Source organism: Dendropsophus ebraccatus, chromosome 8 (assembly GCF_027789765.1).
Source record: "Dendropsophus ebraccatus isolate aDenEbr1 chromosome 8, aDenEbr1.pat, whole genome shotgun sequence".
Lineage (NCBI taxonomy): Eukaryota > Metazoa > Chordata > Amphibia > Anura > Hylidae > Dendropsophus > Dendropsophus ebraccatus.
In genome coordinates, this window is record NC_091461.1 from 111,354,248 (window position 1) to 111,375,260 (window position 21,013).

The 21,013-nt window shown below is 46.7% G+C and overlaps 2 protein-coding genes across 3 annotated transcripts in view; one reads left to right on the plus strand and one right to left on the minus strand.

Moving 5' to 3' along the window:
* Positions 1-21,013, minus strand: part of NEGR1 (neuronal growth regulator 1) — a 416,519-nt gene that overhangs the window by 333,480 nt on the left and 62,026 nt on the right. The window lies entirely within an intron of this gene.
* On the plus strand, positions 8,379-13,034 carry LOC138798920 (smoothelin-like protein 1). Its single transcript, XM_069979537.1, has 2 exons — positions 8,379-9,326; positions 12,678-13,034. Exons 1-2 carry the CDS (start codon positions 8,379-8,381, stop codon positions 12,741-12,743), a joined length of 1,014 nt encoding a protein of 337 aa, XP_069835638.1. The 3' UTR covers positions 12,744-13,034.

Consider the following 21,013-nt stretch of genomic DNA (forward strand, 5'->3'; position numbering starts at 1 on the left):
TCAGTCCAACTATCGAAAGTATATGGACACCATACGGGTTATATCATTGAACAGTGCAAGATATACACAAATAGAGAGAGAGAGAGAGAGAGAGAGAGAGACAGGAGATAGATATTTCTCTTTTGTTCCACTCGAAACTAATCAGCTAAGGTTGAAGAAGCCGCAAAACCTTAACTAAGTGTCTGGCAGTAATGACGGAGAGGGAAATCCCTTAGGTGACACTTTTGTCCTGGTCAGCAGACGTTTTCCCTAAGCTATAATGAGGAGCTCTGCCTTAACAAAAGCCGCCGGAGGAGCCGCAGTGCGCAGTCAATAGCGCTGCTATTTATTGTGAGCAATGGATGATACTGAAACTTTAAATAAGTCCCCAAAGACGGCAATTCCATTCCTCGGCAATATTAGAGCGGGGGAAAAAAATGTGAGATTTATGATGTGTATCTTGTGATGATGCACGGAGAGCGCCGTCTGACCGCATGTTCTAAGCTGCTTCCCTGCAATAACGCCACGGCCGGTGTAGTCATCTAAAATAATACAAAAATGTCTGCGGCTTAATCCGAGCCCAGGCTCCAGGAGGGAAGATAATGGAGTTTCTGCAGCTCCTTCATAACACGTAACAAAATGAAGGCTGCCTTGTAAGACATTTAAATAGTCTGCCGAGCTGCGCGTCTATCGGCGGCAATTTGACACCTATATTCAATCTGCACTTCAAGCTTTTTCATTAAAACAATGTTACCGATTCCCTGTGGCAGCAGCAAAAGCAAATCTTTAAAGTTGATGATTTCCTCACACCTGGTAAGTACAGATGGTGCATTCATTCTTAAAGAAAGAGGCGCAATCTGGTGCAGCTCCAGTGGTGTCACACGTTCCGGCTCATGTACATGACATGATCTATCACATGGTGCCACTGACGTCTATAGTGTCCTAGAATGACTCTATGGCATGACTCAGGGCCCCAATCCTATTTCTTGTATCTGTGAGATTGAGATGCCATTGGACGCCCTATGATAACCACATTTAGGCTATGTTCACACTGCGTATGAATCCGTCCGTAGTGCGAACCGCGAATATAAGCACGTAGTTTTGAGGTTGATGCGTTCGCTTGAAAGTATACGATATACGCCCGCACAATTCACACTACGTATGAGCTTATGGACGGATCGTATACGGCGCCGTGAAAAATTAACAAGACCATTGTTTGAGGACGGAAATGTTGAAACTCACGGCCGTGGATTTCCATGCGGTCCCGTACGAAGTCCTTATTTCAGCCAAATTGAACTTGATTTTTCGATCCAAAAGGTCCTGTGTGGTTTATTGGGCTGGGTGAAGATTTCCAAGTAAATGCCCTGCCTCAGATCGCTTTGAAACAAGCTAGGGAAGCATAACTGTACTACGGGCGTATGTTCGCGGTTCGTACGCATCCGGCCGCATGACGATTTTTCCCACGCCCGTAGTTTCAGCCGCACATGTACGGCGGCGTATGAACTACGGACGGAATCATACACAGTGTGAACATAGCCTTAAGGTGGTTGCACATGCTTGTGGGCCCCCTACTGTATAGGGGGAGCTGACGTAAAAGTTGTATCCAGATCAAAGAGAGTTCATAGGTTCCAGGACCACTTTGGAAGACACTCGTATTATAAACAGCACATTGTTAATGGGACCCTATTTACCAGTCCACGTGACCTTGCAGGACCACATCATGGAGCCAACGGACTCCCCCCCCCCCCCATGTCATCTTCTCTCTATTTCTTATTACATCACGACCCGGTGGAAAAGAGTGGGAGATAACCCGCTCAGCCCTGCAGCGGTGTCCCACCCCATGTTATTTTAAAGTCTATAGTGAAATATAAAACAAACTACATAAAAAGAGTTGTCATAGGGCTTGGAAACCACTAGATAAAAAACGCACATTACTAATATAACAGAACTAAAAAATAATAATAATACCCCTAAAATTGCTTGTAAAAAAAAACAACAGATGAGTAACATATAAAGCTTGTCGTATTTTTTACAAGCATTAAAAAAAAAAGAGGGAAAAATAGTCTGTGTAAAAAAAGGTCCTATATAAACTTTTATTTTATCTTATAGAGGCAAGACTGCACCAAATCAGTGATTTAATATCCTATTAAATAGTAGGTCAATAGAACGTTCTCTCCGCAGACCTCCTCATTACGGTCCGCCAGTTATTTCACATATAACTCCGCCGGCATTTAGGGAAAGAAAATCCTTATCGTGTCCACAAAACATCTCCGGTGCAAAAACTCATCCGGCTTCTATAGATATTTAGAGAAATACTGCATTGATGGAGGGGGGGTTATAATTCACCCTTAGATTTTTCTACATGCCCCTCCCCCTTATGCTTTCTGTTTATATTGCTGCTCAAGAGCAGTCCCTAAATGGCTGTGGCCGTGCAGCGCACTGATTGGCTGAGCGAGACATCAGGATGCCAGGAGCCCCAAAGCAAGCCGAAGAGTGGATCAGTAATGTGTGCACCAGGTTGCCGCGGGTTGGGGGGTCTGGCGTTTATACACTTGCAGAGGAATAAAAATCCTATTCTGAATGACAGTTAAGGTATTCACAGCGGATATTGCTTCAAATGTGACATCTGCTGCTGATCATTTACGTGTGAACCCACCCTTAGGCTATGTTCACACTACGTAAATCTACGGCCGTAGTTCTCGCCGCAGAACTACAGCCGTAGATTTGCGGGGTGGAACATAACATTATTTGCTATGGGATCCCGGCCGGAGCGTACACACAACGTATACGCTCCGGCCGGTTCCCATGCGGCGCCGCAATCAACTGACAGGTCCATTATTTGCGGACGGAATTCAATTAATTCCGCCCGCAGAAGGACCTGTCAGTTCACACAGTGAAGCAAGCGGCTCTGGCCGCTTGCTTCACTCTAAGCTATGGGAAGCTCTTATGCGGGCGCGCGCTGATGCGCCCACATCAGAGCTCCACGGAGGAAAGATCATCCGGCCGGTACTTAAGTACCGGCCGTGATGATCCGGGCTGAGACCGGCCGTTACGTGACCCAGACGGAGTCACGGAACGGCCGGTCTCATACGCAGTGTGAACATGGCCTTAAACATATTTTTACATATTTTTTTTTCTAACTTTCAATTTTAATGCTAACTGTTAAAAATAATTCTGAAATCTTGCAGTTTTCAATCTGTTCACTAAGCCTAAAACAAAGCTGACGCTTCCTGTTCTGTACAAATCACTTCCTAGCAGTGTCCTCCTTATCATCACCAACAGGAGCACAGTGACAGGTGACATCAGTATATAGATAACAGATGTACACAAAAGCCACTGTTCACAACCCCCCCCCCCCTCCATGTAAATCAATCTCTAAAAAGGTCGCTGAGCATAGTGAGAAGTAGAGATAAGTGAACCGAAGCTCATGGACAGAGGTTTTCTACGAACTTTGCAAAAACTTTAGTTCACTACCAAAACAAACAAAAGCAAGCACATTTTTAACGAGTTTGTAAAGATGACGGCTGAACAATTTAATACACTTAAAAAAAAAAAAAAAAAAAAAAAAAAAGGTCCGCACTCCACCAGTGTCCTCTTTTGTGTCTCCAGTGTTTCCCCCAACCGACTCCGACCCTCTCATACAATCATACAATCACTGACTTAGACTTTGCTGTGGCCAGTGATTGGCTGAGTGGGCTGTTACTCCCAAGACGAGAGTGACAGTCCGCTCAGCCAATCACTTGAGCAAGGTGGCTGCGGGGGACACAAAAGAGGACATCGAGGAAGTGTGGACAGGTAAGAGAGATGAGTGAACCACACTAAAACAGTTAAATGTCTGCAATTGTTTAGCCATTTTAGTGTGGTTCATTTAAGGTTAAGTTTGGACCAACCCAAACTTTAGGTCAAAGTTTGGTGAACCTGCCAAAATGAAATTTTTAAAATTTTTCTCATGTCTAATCAGAAACCTATACTTACCGGTCTCCATGTCCTTGCAGCACCATATCACAGAGCTAACGGACCCTGCAGGATGTCATCTTTATTTCTTACTACATCACGACCCGGTGGAAAAGCCCTGCAGCAGTGTCCTGCCCAAGTTACTGACTAGCTGGGTATCCATCAACCAGGTGGTGAAGTAGCAGGAGGGGAGAGATGAAGAATCCCGGTGGGGGTCAAAGAGCAGTATGTGGAGCTACAAAGGCACAGGGACCAGTAAGCATACTGTAGGTTGTTTTTTTTTTGCCCGGACCTCTCCTTTAGTTAGACAAGGACACCTCCTGTTACTAACAATTTTGGCTGTTCTTTGCCTGGTGCAACAATACAACAAAACGTGACATGCACACTGCACAGATTGCAGCTGGGTGAAGTAGTGTAATGTGACCCATGTAAGCAGTAAGCATTCCCCTCAGGTGGCTAGTGCCTCTGCAGATTTCCCTGGTGCTTGTTGCTGTTTTTGTGCAAAAATTTTTCGACATTAAAATTGTGCAAAGGGAGCAATTTCCGACGAGATTACTATTTAAGCAGTTTTCCACTATATCGGTTGCAGAGGTTTCATTGTAAAGCAGATCTGACTTTGCAACCTTTGCAGAGCATGGAATCTGATCACGGGGGCGCCGCCTGTAATTAGGGATGGCTCTTTCATGTCTACTATTAAGCTTGGTAATATGCAGCCTTTGATATATTTTAACGTCAGATTCCGGCTTTACTTGTTCTCAAACAGGTCCCCTGTGCCCGCTGCAAGAGCCATGCTGGTACTTCACCAATAACAAAGGAAGGGAAATTAACAAGCTGGTCGTCCGAAAGCATCAAGTGCCGAGCTACAGATGTGTCTTCTAGGTTTCTGGACGCAAACGCGGATGCATGTCTTCCTGCATCGGTCAAGGGAGGGCAACAACAACAAAAAAAATATTGATCCCACAAATAAAGCAAAAACCCACTTCTGAGACTATTAGGTTTGTTATGACTATTACCCAATGACACCCTCTATAGATATAGGCAATAGAGCAACAGCGTCAAAATATGAACTGCAATGGATGGACCCCCAATCATCTCATCATTAGAGGTCCTGCTATCTAGTAAGGTTGTAGTTATACTAGCCTACCATCTCAGACTGCTCCCTCCAAGCAGAGCATGTTTTTATAGCTGTGACTGACATCAATGGGAACTTGCTCTGTATGTAGTGAGGGGCTCCTCGTGGGCGGAGTCACAGATTGCATTCTGCAATCTAAATTCTGCATAGGGTGCATTGGACCTCAGGACATGCCTTGTACACGCATAGCAAACAGAAGAACTTACATCCAGTGTTAAGAGAATACCCTGCAAGCTGAACCCTCCAATAAGAGTGACACATGCAAATTTGCATAAAAATGGGTGTTACCTAGTAATAATGTGGGTGTGTGTAGATTCAAGGGGTGGAGGCTTATATATCCCATTTTTTAGGATTGGATGTAATTCTATACAGACTGCTAGTTGTTCCGCATAACAAGACCATGGGAATGTAGAAGACATTTACCCTATTGATACAGTGATCAGCTCTCTAAAAGGATCAGCAAAGGAATGGACTTCACCTCTATGATCACGATTACTTCAGCTTAAAGGGGACCTGTCACCCCGGCTGCCGGGATGAAGCCCACCTGTTCCCCCCGTGGAGTCCTAAACCCCGTCCCGGCGACGAGAAATGCCCCTTGGAAGCCATGCGCACACTTACCAGAGATTAGTCTGATGCCCATGGAGAATGACTGGAGCAGTCATTCTCTATGGCCATCGGACTCACCTCTAGTGAGTGCATGCACGGCTTCCAATGGGGATGTCTCAGCGGCGGGACAGGGTCCAGGACCGGGACTTTAAGAGGGGGATAAGTATATTGGGCTCCACCAGGGGGTCGGGTGGGCTTCACCCGGGCAGCTGGGGTGACAAGTCCCCTTTAAGGCCATGTTCACATAATATTCTATTTTTTTAAAACAACGGCCACTCTTGTCAAACTGCAATGAAATGTCTTGAAGTCAATAGCACAATGCTTTTTGTTTTCACACATTGTATTGAACAACGGACATAGTTAAATGCATTGTGTGAACACACAACAGTCATTGTTCCATTGACTTCAACGCATTTCATTGCAGTATGAAAAGAATGGCCATTGTTTTAACAGAAAACGATGAGCGTTCTTTAAAAAAAATAGTACAGTGTGTGAACATAGCCTGTGGCTATGTTCACGCTACGTATTAGACCGGCCGTTCCGTGACCCCGGCCGGGTCACGGAACGGCCGGTCTCTGGCCAGATCATCTCGGCCGGTACTTAAGTAACGGCCGGATGATCTTTCGGCCGCAGAGCTCTGATGCGGGCGCATCAGCGCGCGCCCGCATCAGAGCTTCCCATAGCCCACAGTGTGTGAACTGACAGGTCTTTCTGCGGTCAGAATTCACTGAATTCCGGCCGCAGAAAACTGACCTGTCAGTTTTTTCCAGCGCCGCATAGATCCCGGCTGGAGTGTATACGATGTGTGTACGCTCCGGCCGGGATCCCATTGCACACAAGGCATTGTCCACACCGCAAAACTATGGCCGTAGTTTTACGTAGTGTCAACATAGCCTAAAAAAGCGATGCCACATATAATTTTGCATTAGGTAGGGGCTCTTTAGGTAATTTCATTAAGTAATATGCTTCAAAACTAAGCTTTTCATTTAAAGGGATCCCATGACATTGAAAATGCAGTCCAATCTATTGCCACCATGTTACAGAGTAGGAGGAGCTGAGCGGATTTATATATAGTTTGTACAGGAAAAAATTCTCTACCACCAGGAGGTCTTCAGAAAGATTCCTAACTGTTCCAGAAGGACCGCCCACTGGACTCTTAAGCAGAGGTTCAAATGAATAATTTACAAGTTCTATGAAATCTTTCCCCACTGATTTATATATCAATCTGCTCAGCTTCTCCTGCTCTATAAGATGATGCTACATAGGGACCGCATTGTCACAGTGCCGAATTCCCTTTAAATGTAAGCAAAGTGTCTCCATTAACCGCTCCTTCAGCTATTTATTTATTTATTTTTAATAATGGAAACCCAAACCCCATATTACTGCCGTCACTATCATGTCAAGTGTATTGTGTTCTCTGAAAAGGCCGAACGCTGAATAGAATTCTATGATCTTCACACAAATGCCGAGCGCTCGGCTGTAATGACAAAACTGAGAGTTTAAGAACAAGCATCTATTTTGCTGTTTTCAGGCGTTTTTAATGTATTCTTTTATCAGGCGGCAGATTTTTGAATCTATGACTAAGTGGATCGGCTAAGTGTGGCGAATAATAGCTATCACATTAGAGATTGCCATTAGAATGGAAGAGAGAGTTGGGAACTTTTCAACATATTGGGATTTGAATACGTTTCATTTGGTGTCGTGGCGGCGATACTATTACAATGAGCCGCTCCGCGTCCTTATTTTCCTCCCAGAATGGAAATTTCTTATAGAGAAACTAAATCCTTGCAAAATATTTACAACTAAAAACTTTTCTGTGCAGAACAGGAGGGATTATTTAAAGGGCAACTCTATCTTTTAGACAATTGCTCAAGGATAACGGGTTATGCAGAGTAGGAAAATCTGACGCATAAAACAGGATGTAACTAAGGATCAGTACAGGATCAGTAATTTATGTACATAGTGATTCCACCAGCAGAATAGTGAGTGCAGCTCTGGAGTATAATACAGGATGTAACTCAGGATCAGTACAGGATTAGTAATGTAATATATGTACACAGTGACCCCACCAGCAGAAGAGTGAGTGCAGCTCTGGAATATAATACAGGATGTAACTCAGGATCAGTACAGGATAAGTAATGTAATGTATATATACAGTGACTGCACCAGCAGAATAGTGAGTGCAGCTCAGGGGTATAATACAGGATGTAACTCAGGATCAGTACAGGATCAGTAATGTAATGCATGTACACAGTGACCTCACCAGCAGAATAGTGAGTGCAGCTCTGGGGTATAATACAGGATGTAACTCAGGATAAGTAATGTAATATATGTACACAGTGACCCCACCAGCAGAATAGTGAGTGCAGCTCAGGGGTATAAAACAGGATGTAACTAAGGATCAGTACAGGATCAGTAATGTATGTACACAGTGACCCCACCAGCAGAATAGTGAGTGCAGCTCTGGAGTATAATACAGGAGGTAACTCAGGATCGGTACAGGATCAGTAATGTAATGTATGTACACAGTGACCTAACCAGCAGAATAGTGAGTGCAGCTCTGGAGTGGTGATTGCAGCTCCAATTAGTTTTGGGTGTGGTCCTGCTCTGAGAGGCTGTGCGTGTCTGCTGCTCCTGAGCTCCAAGCAAGGAAGATCTGCCCCTGGGCCTGCTCTCTCCTCCCCAGGGGGGGAGCAGGTTTCCAGGCATGAGCGAGAGAGGCGAGGTCCAGGCTTCTGTTTCCCGAGGTAGGCCGCCGGGGAGCAGGAGAAGCCAGCAAGCGGCCTGTACACCTGAGGATTCGGGGATGAGTCGTTCCACCAGGAGTCGCAGTAACTCCATTCCTACTCTCCCCACTGAGGCTGTGGACACCCGAAGAAGCCGAAAGGTTTCCAAAAAGGAAGAATCTACCTCAGGAAAGCAGAGTGCCACCAGCAGAAAGCCAGGTACTTCTGGGAGAAAGCTGAGTGCTCACGGGGGTGAAGCCGACCTCGGTGAGGAAGGCTGGGGAGTGCAGAGGGCCCGGGAGTCTCTCTCCACCTATGGCTCCCGGGTCATGAGCCACCTCCGTGAGTATGAAGAAGCCAGCAAGTCCCTGAGGAGGCTCCGGGAGGAACTGCGCTACGCCCGTGCCAGGGCTAACCAGGCTACAAAGAAAAAGAAGTCTGAGATCCAGGCGGAGGTAAAGAGACTTGAAATGGAAATAAAAGATTTGGAGGAGAGGAAGGCGGAGATACGGGAGATGAGTGGTGGATTTAAAGAAAAACTTATAAATGATGACCGTTTCCGGGAGATGGCTGATAACAGAGAAAGAAGGTTGATGGGGCTGCAACCTGAAAGCCAGGTGGATGATGATGATGATGATGATGACGACAACAACGATGAGATGGATGAAGACCAACAGCCAGACCCACCTGGCAGCCTGCAGCAACACCAGCAGGCTCCGTACAGTGGGCCCCCTGCACAGCAGCCAGTGGTGACACCTGCCGACTCAGGGGAGGACAGTGACAGCAGTGGCCAGGGAGGGGCGCTCATGGCCCAGATTAGGATGATCGAGTCCCCATTGTGCCCTCAGAACTTTGTGTTTGGAGATGAACTCCCAGAGGAGGCACCTGGGGGCAAGAAGGGAAAGACCAAGGCAAAGCAGCAAGAAGTGGTGAGTTACATCTACACCCCCCTCCCTGAGACCCCTGAGCCGGCCGCAGGGTCGGTTCATTGTGCGAGCCCCGTTACCCAGCCCAGCCCGTGTTCTGTAGTGGACTCGGTGCAAAGGTGCGGGGAGAATACAGATACTAAAAGGGCGCTGAGCTCCAGCCTTGTTTGCAGTAACAGGGATGGAGCAGAGAAGGCATCGGCTAAACGGCCGGACAGTGAGGGTGGCCCAGCGGTGGGCAAAAAGGCAGACTCCGGTGCTGTAGTTCGCTCCCCTGTGGGAGGGGGGGGTGACCCAGTGCCGGAGGTAGTTGTGGTGGCTCCAGACGCTCCCAACAAGACTGGCCAAATAAAAACTGCAAAAAGAAAAATTTTGTTTTGTATTGGTGCCACTGATCCCGCTGATCAGCGGCACTTGGACAATGCTAAAGACACTGCTGATGAGGCGGAGGGCACTAAAAAGAACAGAGTTGGGATGGCCTCTAGACCGGGCAAGCAAGCTGTCCGGTCCCTTAAAGGGCCAGCGGAGGCTGTCCCAGCTCTAGTGCCCCGGGATGCTGAGGCAAAAAGGATAGCAAAAACAAAAGAATCATTATCATCCTGTGCTGCATCTGCTGCTGGTCCAGCCAGTGTAAATGAGGGAGGGGATGGGGGTGCGGGGTGTATGAATGAGGAAGTGATGGAGTGTGGGGTGACCAGGGGCAGTGTTATTGGGGGTGGTAGTGATGTTGTTATGGGGGGTGGTGATGTTATTGGGGTTGGGAATGATGTGATCGCGGAAAATGTTATTGCAGGTAGTGGTAATGTTACTGGGGACAATGTCATTGAAGGTGGTGATGCTGTTATTGGGGGTGGTGGTGATGTTATGGGGGGGATTGGGGAAGTTACTAGAGACAATGTTATTGGGGGAGGTGGTGATGGTGGTGTAGGGGCAGGGACTGGTCCGGTTGCACCCCCAGCAGTGACGGCCCCTAGGAGAAGTTATGCGGGGGCCGCTGCTGCTGGGGGAGGTAGAATGCCCTCCTCGTCTCCAGGCTCTGGGGACGGCATGTTGCGACGGCGTTTCCTGGAGGCTCTTAAGAAGGGGGAAAGATCGATCAATGTAGAGGGAAGAGCGGTTGATCTATCCTACTGGATAGAAAGGCATGGCCTTGCTGCCTTCCGAGAACAAAGAGGAGGGGAAGCCACTTCCCTTCCAACAGCCGGGCAGGGTGGTTTCCGTAGGAATGTGGTTCGTCTTCGGTGGCGGGGCAGTGATACATGTCCTTCAAGGACCAAGGTGGTTGAGCTTCTGCTGAAGATGAGCTTCAAGGCAACTGACATCTATGCTTTGATACATCCTCATGGTACACCTGAGTTCGATGTCAGTTTTGTTCGGCCGGAGGGGCTTGAGCTTTTCTGGTCGAACTATGAATTGATAAAGAACGAGCCCGGCTGGCGGGATTTTGCCGTGCAGGCATTGTCTCGCCAAAATGAAGTCAAGAGAGTGACCGTCTTGACCCGTAATGAGTCACTCTCTTGTGTGGATATCATGACATGGTTAGGGCGGTACGGTGAGGTCATTGGTATTCCACAAAAAAATAGGGATGAGTTTGGCATCTGGTCAGGGGCCTGGACGTTTGTGGTAAAACTCAGACGTTCAGGAAATACGGTTACCCATATTCCATCTTCTGCCTTCCTCGGGAGAGATCGTATCCAGATCTTCTACCAGGGTCAGCCGAAGCTCTGTCACAGGTGCGGCGACCCCACACACTTCAGTGCCAACTGTACGGTACAGAAATGTGCCTTGTGTGGGGGTGTAGGCCATCATGCTGCATCTTGTGCGGAGATTAGGTGTCACCTGTGTGGTGACTTAGGTCACCCTTTCAGTCGTTGTCCTCGTTCCTTTGCCAATGCGGTCTTGGCCCCGGCGGGTGAAGGCCATGAGCTGGAATCTGCTGGGGAGGGGACTAGCAGAGGTGGAGGAGCTGAGGGGCCAGTGAGGAATAGCAAGAAGACGACGCCAGCGAGACTGAGACGTCTTGATAAGCGCCAAAAGGAGAGGGCCATGGGGGAATCCCAAGTTACTGGGAGAACCTCTGGTCCTGTTCCAGAGGCCAATCATGCTGCTGAGGCCCTGAGGGATGATGAACTGAATGAGGAGGTCAGGAGGTTGCGTAGAGAGGAAGGTGCTGTCACCCCTGAGTCGTCCCAGTGTGGGAGCGCGAATGAGGATGACGGGCAGGGATGGCAGGAGAAGAAACGTAAGCGGGGTACAAGTAAAAAAAAGGGAGATTTGAGATCTTCTCCTATCCTGGACCAGGTGCCAAAGGAAGGTGAGACTTGCTCCCCTCTGATCGGTCTTTCCAATCAGTTCCAAGCCCTCGACAACATCTCTTCCTCTCTAGAGGAGGAAGCTGAGGGTGAGGTTATGAAGGTGGCGGCAAAGCCTCCAGGGGGCGCCGAGTCTTTTTCTCCTGGGGAGGTTATGTCCTCAGGGGAGGGGACTGGCCCAGAGTCTGGGGACGAGGACGGTAATATTGATAAGCCTGGTGATATGGACACTTCTGTATCACTAAAAAGGGTTAAGAGTTCTTCTGACGTGGAGTGTGAGGAGGGTAAGAAGGGGGGTGGGAAGAAGAAAGCCATCGAACTCAATCACCCATGATGGCGGCACCCTCTCCGTTGACGCTGGCTTCCATTAATGTAGCCAGCATTAAGTCAGATACGGCTAGATTTGCGGCCTATGATTATTTTGCCCATGTTAATGCTGACATTTTCTTTTTGCAGGAGACCAGGCTTACAGACATGTCATCTATATTTAAAGCCAGAAGGGAATGGAGGAATGGGCCCTCCTACTGGTCTCTTGCGGCCGAGCCGTATAGCGGGGTGGCGGTACTTTTTGCCGCACCGGTAGAATGCCGACGGGTTATTGAGTTAGAAATGGGGAGGTGCCTGATTCTAGATATCCTCATGAAGGGACAAGAACTTCGCCTTATTAACATCTATGGTCCACAGTCCAAGTGGGATCGGAAGTGTCTCTTTATGAGGATCAAGCCCTATCTTTTTACAAGTCGGCAGGTGGTCTTTGGAGGGGACTTCAATGCTGTCACGAGGCCCCAGGATAGGGGAGGTTCCAGAGACAAGCTGACTTATGATGGCGTCGCCCTTAATAGTATAGCTAGTGAGGCTCGCCTGGTGGATGTCCACATCCGGCATACACCAGGCCACGCGGGATTCACCTATCATAGGGGTAGTTGTAGGTCCAGGATAGACAGGTTTTATTTAAAGGAGGAAGCCGTCTCTTCAGCGGTGTCCGTTGTTGAGGTGGAGTTCTCCGACCACTGTTTAATTTTGTTTTCTCTGAATGTTACAGAGACCCCCCGGATGGGTAGAGGCTACTGGAAGCTCAATTCATCTCTCTTGGAAGAAGCGGAAATAAGACAGTCCTTTGAGGATTTTCTTCAGAGCCAGGTACCATTGCTGGGCCTTTGTAGCAGTAAGTCAGAGTGGTGGGAGATGTTCAAAAAAAGGGTTGCGAGATTCTTCCGCCAGCTCTCGAGCCTCAGGAGTCTGGACAGGTATCGCCTGTACCAGGGCCTGAGGAAGAAACTTGAACGTCTTGTCTCGACTGGAGGTAGTCGTGATGATATCTCCAGAGTGAAAGCCTTGCTAATGAAGTGCCAGTATGATAGACACGCATCTTTGGTTTTTGAGAGGGATTACGGGAAGTACCGCTCGCCCGACCCTTACAGAAACTGCAAGATGTCAGTGAATAGTAAAATTGTCTCAGGACTGATTGATAGTACAGGATCCCTGAAAAGGTCCAGATCAGGGATCCTGGAGGTCGTCAGATCCTTTTACTCGCACCTCTTGGGGAGGAAGGATCTAGATCGGGATAGGGCCTCAGCTTTCTTGACTGAAACCGTCCCTGAACCAGGGGTAGACCCCTCTCTTGACGTTTTGACAGAGATGATCCAAGAAGAGGAAGTCAGGGTGGCTATTGATGGTCTTGCCCTCAAGAAGTCACCCGGTCCAGATGGCTTAACATCTGAGTTCTATAAGACCTTTAAGGACACTTTGGTTCCCCTCTTGACTGAAGTATTTAATGAGTGTCTCTCCTCGGGCACTCTGCCGAGGTCAATGAGGAGGTCAGCCTTGATCATCTTGTCAAAGGGTAAAGACCCGTCCCGCATTGAGAATTGGCGTCCCATAGCGCTTCTCAATGTGGACAGAAAGATTCTGGCAAAAGTGCTGTTTAATCGGCTGGTGAAGTTTGCACCCCAGCTCCTTTCGGGGGCCCAGCATTGCTCTGTTCCAGGCCGCAGTACCTTTAGTGCTGTGCTCGGTGTCCGGGAGGCTGTGGAGCAGGGTAGGGCAGGTCACTGGAAGGGGTACTTGCTGTCCTTGGATCAGGCAAAAGCCTTTGATCGGGTTAACCACGAGTACCTCTGGTCTGTTCTTCTGAGATATGGCCTGCCGGGGGGGTTTGTTGATTGGCTTAAGACCTTGTATGCAGGGGCAGAGAGTTTCCCGCTTGTGAATGGTTGGATTGGCCGCTCTTTTGAGGTTGGGTCTGGTGTCCGTCAGGGTTGCCCTTTGAGCCCACTGTTGTACGTGTTTGCAATTGATCCATTCCTTAGGAGGATTGATTGTAGACCGTTGGCAGGGGTGACAATGGACCCTGCGGTGCCGGATTCCACTCTGAGGGTGGTAGCGTACGCCGATGATGTCACCATATTCGTCTCCTCGCAAGAGGAGGTGCGGTGTGTGATGTCAGAGGTGGAGCGCTACTCAGAGGCATCTGGGTCCAAGATCAACCAGGATAAGTGTGAGAGTCTCTGGCTGGGAGGTGGAGATCCTGGATTTGATCTCCCGGACACCCTTCCAGAGCCCCAGGAGTCTGCAAAAGTTCTCGGCATCGAATTCGGCCAAGGGGATTACCCCAAACAAAACTGGGACAGCAGGCTTAAGATCGCCGCTCAGAAGGTGGATCAGTGGAAGGGTTGGTCTTTGACCCTCAGGGAAAGGGTTAACCTGATCAAAACATTCCTGCTCCCTTTGCTGATATATCTGGGCAGTGTTTGCATTTTGCCAGAACCGCTCTGGACTCGGGTCTACAGCCTGTTCTTCCAACTGTTATGGGGGAATAGACTGAACCTAGTCAAGAGGGAGGTTACTTACCGTACGAGGAGACAAGGGGGGTTGTGTATGGTCAACCCCGTGGTGTTCCTGGTGAATACCTTTCTTAAGACCAACATTGCAAACCTCTGGAAAGAGAGGGCTCCTCCGTGGGTATTCTCCTGTAGGGGATGGTTTCGGCCTTTCTTCCAGGAATGGGAGACAGGAGGGCAAGTGAAGGATCTTCGCACACCACATGGGCATCTTCCGGCTTACGCTACCATGGTTCTGAAGGTCATTCGTCGGTGGGGTTTGGGGATGTGGGAGATTAGGACTCTGTCGAGGAAATTCCTTGACAATAGGGTCCTGTCATCCCATTTCCAAAAACCGCTGGCGCTCAAGGATTGCCCAAGCCGGGATCTGGAGGTTGGTTTGGGCCTATTGAATTCCATCAGGATCCCCTTGAAGTTTTGGGACTTGGCTTGGCGCTGCCTCCATGGGAAACTGTATGTGAGGGACAATCTGAAGTGCAGGAGCTCTGAGGATCGGGGATGTCCCCGGGAGGAGTGTGGAGGCATGCTGGAAAGCATGGAGCATTTTCTGCTTCATTGTCCCTTTAATACAGAGGTTTACAACAGGGTGGGCGCTTCCATCGGGTGGCCCAGGTTGGCCCGCCTCTCCTATGCGGAATGGGCCTATGGAGCATTCAGAAACCTTGGTGGCTGGGACCGGAGCACTTTATTCCTAGTCAGCATAGTGGTCAGGTACCACACGTGGAGTGCACGGTGTTTAGTGTCGACGCAACGTAAAATCCTCCCTGTGGATGAGGTGGTTAGGGGCACACTCGGTGACCTGGTGAAGGTGCGTTCCTGGTGGTGGGCTGATGCTAACACCCTAGTCTTTTGTTTTGTGCTCTAGCTGTATAGGAATATAGGGCTTGCAGGTACTGAACTTGGGCTTTCGGGCGGTGTGTGCGGCTGAGAAGCCCCACTATGGTTTGCTGTGTATGTTTGTGTATATTATTAGTGTGTGTATTATTAGTGTGTTTATTTGTGTATATAGTTTGCATATTTCGTCTCCACCTGGGGTTGGGTTTTAGTGTTAGGTTGGGTGGTGGGTTATATGGGGGGAGGGGGTTTCTGGGGACTTTAGTATAAACAGAAAATCCTGGGCTGGTTCATGGACGTCTGTTATCATGTACTGGGGGCATGGGATGCGGGACCAGCTCAGGGCCCAAAAAAAAAAAAAAAAAAAAAAAAAAAAAAAAAAAAAAAAAAAAAAAAAAAATTATAATTGTTATGGTGTTTGGTGTAGGGCTCTATGTATATATTCATTTATGTATTTATTTGTGCATTTATTTAGTTTTGTGGAATGCAACCGGATCAGGGGGTTAGTGTACAGTATAGTTATGTTAGTTATTGTTAGTTAAGTTAAGTTTCATAGTGTTATTATTGTGGTGTTTGTGGGAAAATCTAGTTTGCACGTGTGGGGGATAATACAGCGGTGCGTTTGGTGAGTGTGAGGCTGGACCAGCCAATACGCTTATGGACTTTTATGGACTTGTATATATTGTACAGTTATGTTATTTATATTATTGGTTTGTTGTTATGTTTTATATTTTTTAAATAAAAGATCTACAGGATGTAACTGAGGATCAGTACAGGATATCAGGTAGTGTATGTACACAGTGACCCCACTAGCAGAATAGTGAGTTTGGCTCTGGAGTATAATACAGGATGTAACTGAGGATCAGTACAGGATAAGTAATGTAATGTATGTACACAGTGACCCCACTAGCAGAATAGTGAGTTTGGCTCTGGAGTATAATACAGGATGTAACTGAGGATCAGTACAGGATATCAGGTAGTGTATGTACACAGTGACCCCACTAGCAGAATAGTGAGTTTGGCTCTGGAGTATAATACAGGATGTAACTGAGGATCAGTACAGGATAAGTAATGTATGTACACAGTGACCCCACCAGCAGAATAGTGAGTGCAGCTCTGGAGTATAATACAGGATGTAACTCAGGATCAGTACAGGATCAGTAATGTATGTACACAGTGACCCCACCAGCAGAATAGTGAGTGCAGCTCTGGGGTATAATACAGTATGTAACTCAGGATCAGTACAGGATAAGTAATGTAATGTATGTACACAGTGACCCCACCAGCAGAATAGTAAGTTTGGCTCTGGAGTATAATAAAGGATGTAACTGAGGATCAGTACAGGATATCAGGTAGTGTATATACACTTTTTATAAAAATTAATCCTAGATGTACTGTACACATTGGCTTTTTATAACTTTTTTTATGTATGCGGCAAAGGTGACAGAAATAAACTGTATTTCTGTCTATATGTGACTCACTATTACAGTGACTGTACTATTGATTTATTATTGGAGGCTGCTGTTCTGTTGGGTTATTTTTATATTTTTGTGACTGAAGTCTAATGCAGTCGTTTCTCTTTCACTTTTCTCAGAAGGAGCCTCGGAGATGCTTTTATTGACAAATCTTAATGGCAAGAAATCTCAATACTTACAGATGCAGCCTGGGTTATTGTGCCATTTGACATGACATGTATGGGATCTCTGAAACTCTACAGCTCGGAAAATGATGTTCGGGATCAATGCCGTTGACTGCATCTTAAAGGGTGGGTGAAAGGGCCCCCTCTGCGATCACAGGGACTTCTAATGCTCATTACATAGAAATGGACAAGTCAGTCGTGCCGGAGGGATTATCAAAGGAGACCATTCTTGTATAGAGGTACTACAGGAATGCGTGGTGAAGGCACTCAAAAATATCGATTTTCAAAAAAGTTTGACTCTTCTCTATTCTGGGGAAGAATAATTTGTTGTGTACCTAAAAAGTTGATACTTAAAAGGCCATCTTATGTAAAATCATAAATCAATGGATTATACGCCGAGCCATTTAGCAGTGTTCACCTGAAGGAGGTAAAATCATTAAAAAGTTCTGCTCTTTGCATTTAGTATTGGCTAGAGATGAGCGAACCGGGTTCGGGTTCGAGTCCATCAGAACCCGAATGATCAGAATTTGATTAGTGGCGGCTGCAGAACTTGGATAAAGCTCTAAGGTTGTCTGGAAAACATGGATACAGCCAATGACTATATCCATGTTTTCCACATAGCCTTAGGGCTTTATCCAACTTCAGCAGTCACCGCTAATCAAATGCCGAAAGTTCGGGTTCGGATCGACTCGAGCATGCTCCAGGTTTGCTCATCTCTAGTATTGGCTTCACCCAAAAGGCACAAGACCTACGCTTATTTGTAGCTGCCCTTTTACTGAAAGGGATTCTGTCAGCTATAATACACGTTCCAAACTGATGACATTGGAAGCGCAGTTGGATATGTGAAAGGTACCATGTGTCTACTTGTCCTAACAGCATCTAACAGTGTCGGCAGTTTGGAATGTGAATATTCCCTTTAAGTGGCCGCGGGTAAGATGGTTAAGGTTGTACAGAATTATGGAGATATGGACCGTATGGAGCTCATATTTCCTGTTTTCCAGACATCCTCAAAATGAAGGCATCTTAACGGCAAACTACTTGGTGCTTACAGCGCTATGGACCAAAGTTTTAGCAATAGTATTTTATATCTAGCATTAAAGCAAATGTACTACTTTCTCTAATAACTTTTTTCATATGACCTGGTTCACACATACATTATGGTGGTGCTGTCAATTTTTCAAACCGCCACCCAGTTCTGGCCATCTACGCTGGTTTTTCTATATGCAAATAGGGCCGCTCGGTGCACTGGAGGGGAGTCCAGTGCCGCCAGTGCACCAATATCTCCTCTGGCTGACGTAGCTTCTTCAGAATGAAGTCTAGCCATGTCACCCAGGGAGGGAGGCTAGGCATGCCTCCAGTGCACTATTTGGATATAGATAAACAACGGGAACAAGGCAGCAGTTAGAAAAATGGAAGGCACCACCATAGTCTACACGGCGGCACCAATGTCAACTGGGTCATATGAAAAAAAAAATTACTATGGGAAGTGGTACACTCACTTTAAGCAGAAAAGCTCATGGGGTAGGAGCATCATTAGGAGAATCCAATTGCGTAGGAGCTCTCCAAATGATGCTGACTGGCTTAGAAATAGTAGCAGCTTACAATGCCTGCCCATTAAAGGGGTAATCCAGAAAAAAAATTGATAGCCTAGCCACAGGATGGGTTGTGAATAGTTAATCAGTGGGGTGCCACCGTGTTTGTCACTGGCACTACACTAAGTGTGCAGTGGCGCCTTGGTACAAAGGTGCTTCCTGAACTCATTTGCTATCATAGACTATTCCAATGGAGAATGCAAAACCCAAACTCCAGCTTGGACAGCAGCGGGACATCAGGGCTGCTGTTTCATGGACACAACAGTATATACACTCCTTTGCGATAGATGCTTCCAATTGTATTGCTAATTGAGTAGATTGTTAAATCCAAGTGCCACACGTTTTGGTCTACCTTCAAGGGAGCTTCGTCAGGCATTATACATCCCTTGTATGGTGTTAAGGATGCATGCACAAACCCTTAGAGTGGACTCTCTAATTTAGCCCTATGGCCTAGTGGGTTTACACATCCCAATAGCCTTTGTTAATGGCACCATGCAATACTTCATTCCTCCTCTAGAGGCGCTGTAGGCATACTAAACACTTGCTTTTAGGTTCCCCTAAAGATTACAATTCCTTGCTTCTAACTTCTTTGTGAGCATCCTTCTAACGAAAGGATATTTCCTATAATGGACATCCCCTTTAAGTCAGTTTCCTTATCGGATACTAACGCTATACAAGAAGAGCTCGTTCACGATTACTCCTCTCTTTGAACCAGTGTTGTAATGCAGGTTGCAGTAATATCAAGAGCCATTGAAATGATGAATGGATAATCTTTGTTATTAAATCAATCAGCCCCGTGGATCGTGTTCACGTGTGCAGCATTTCTGATCAGTCCCTGCCTCCTCTCGCTCACGTGCTCCACGTCTGATCCCTTTCTCAGCCATATACGCAGAACATCCATTTTTACTTGTTAAATGGATATTGAAAACACAGGTGCAAGAGGCGATAGCTCTCAATTTAATCTTTTTCTCCTGGTTACGTTGAAGTGTCCTAGCATTCATTATATAATCTCATTTAGTGCGACAAGCGAGAAAAAACCTGGCATAACATCAGGTTAATACAAGTCATAAAGGTAATGCAGCATAATGGGAGATGTAAAGGAGTCTAAGGACCTTATGCTATATTTAAATTGCATTGTTATTTTATTACAACTTTTCTCGCGGTGTCACAGGCATGATAATTGAGTTCCGGGACCCTTGGTGATTCGGAATTGTGTTTGTTGTTTGCTGATTTTTCTACCATGCATAGCGTACAACCATTACTAGAGAAGCTACCTTCAATGTCGCTATAGTCGAGACTTGTAGAGGAATTGTACATCAAAAGATCAATATCCTGTTATCCCTAAACCACTGAGGTATTGGGATTATTGGAAATCTAAAATCGTTGGGCTTAGATACGCTTACCTACTTTTGACAAATGTAACTATTCCTACAGTGCCATATGTTTCATTCCAGCTCTGCTGTATCCATACATTTGGGTACTGCAGCTAGGTCATGTGAGCAGCACTCAGACTACCAGAAAATTACAAGGGTTTATGTGTCACAGGAAGTAGCCTGTCCTGGGTCAGCTGACTTCCTGTAAGCTATAGGATGGCATCATCCGCTATGAGATCCCTCTTGGTAGCTCACACAACCCTCCTCTCCCAGTTTTTTTATGTGGCTGTTGGTCTCTCTATAGGATCCGGATATATAGTAGTTGTTGAGTGATGCACAAATGAGCACCTCTGGGTGCTTAGGGTGTTTTGGGTGCTTTATAAATATTGCCGCTACTGTCTGAGTGAAGTTTTTTTTATTCTTAGTTGGATAAAATCACAGCATAGGAACTAGAGCAGCTAGCAGACCCTAAGCATAGTCTGGAGTCTCCGCCGTCTACTAGCTGCTTCAGTTCCTATGCTGTGATTTTATCCAACTAAGAATAAAGAAAACTTCACTCGGTGAGTGCCTCCGATTTTTCTTGTTTGCCAAATAGCTTGCTGCCTCTCAGAAGGAAGAGCACCCCGATGTTTGAGTTGGTTTGATGCCTCCAGTCTGTGTTTAATTGCTAGTAGTGCCGATCCACTATGTCTCTTGTTTCGTTGATTCCCGCTACTGTACTGACACATCCTGTCAGTACAAGAACACAAATCTTTAAACAGTTTTGGAGCTTGTGGCATCATGATTTATTATGATGCTGGGAGCTTCAAGACTGTTTAAGAGTACAAAACAAATAAAAAACAATAAAGCAGCTATACTTACCTGTCCACGCTCCTCCCAAGGGTCGGGTCCCCTGCTCAGTGACAGCCTGCCCAGCCAATCACTGGTCGTAGCGGGACAGTGCAGTGATTGACTAAGTGGGCTGCCAGTGTGAGACTGGAGCCAACACCAAGGGGCATCAGGAGGAGCGTGGACAGGTAAGTATGGCTACCTATTGTATTTTTTCATTCCAATTTTTGTATATTACATCTCTTGAATGGATGTTTAAATGGCATGTACAA

Excerpts from the sequence above, each read along its gene's own strand:
- LOC138798920 (XM_069979537.1), top strand. The coding sequence starts at position 8,379 with ATGAGCGAGAGAGGCGAGGTCCAGGCTTCTGTTTCCCGAGGTAGGCCG. Across the intron at positions 9,327-12,677 it reads AGGCAAAGCAGCAAGAAGTG|AGACCCCCCGGATGGGTAGA; the intron begins GTGAGTTACATC and ends TGAATGTTACAG.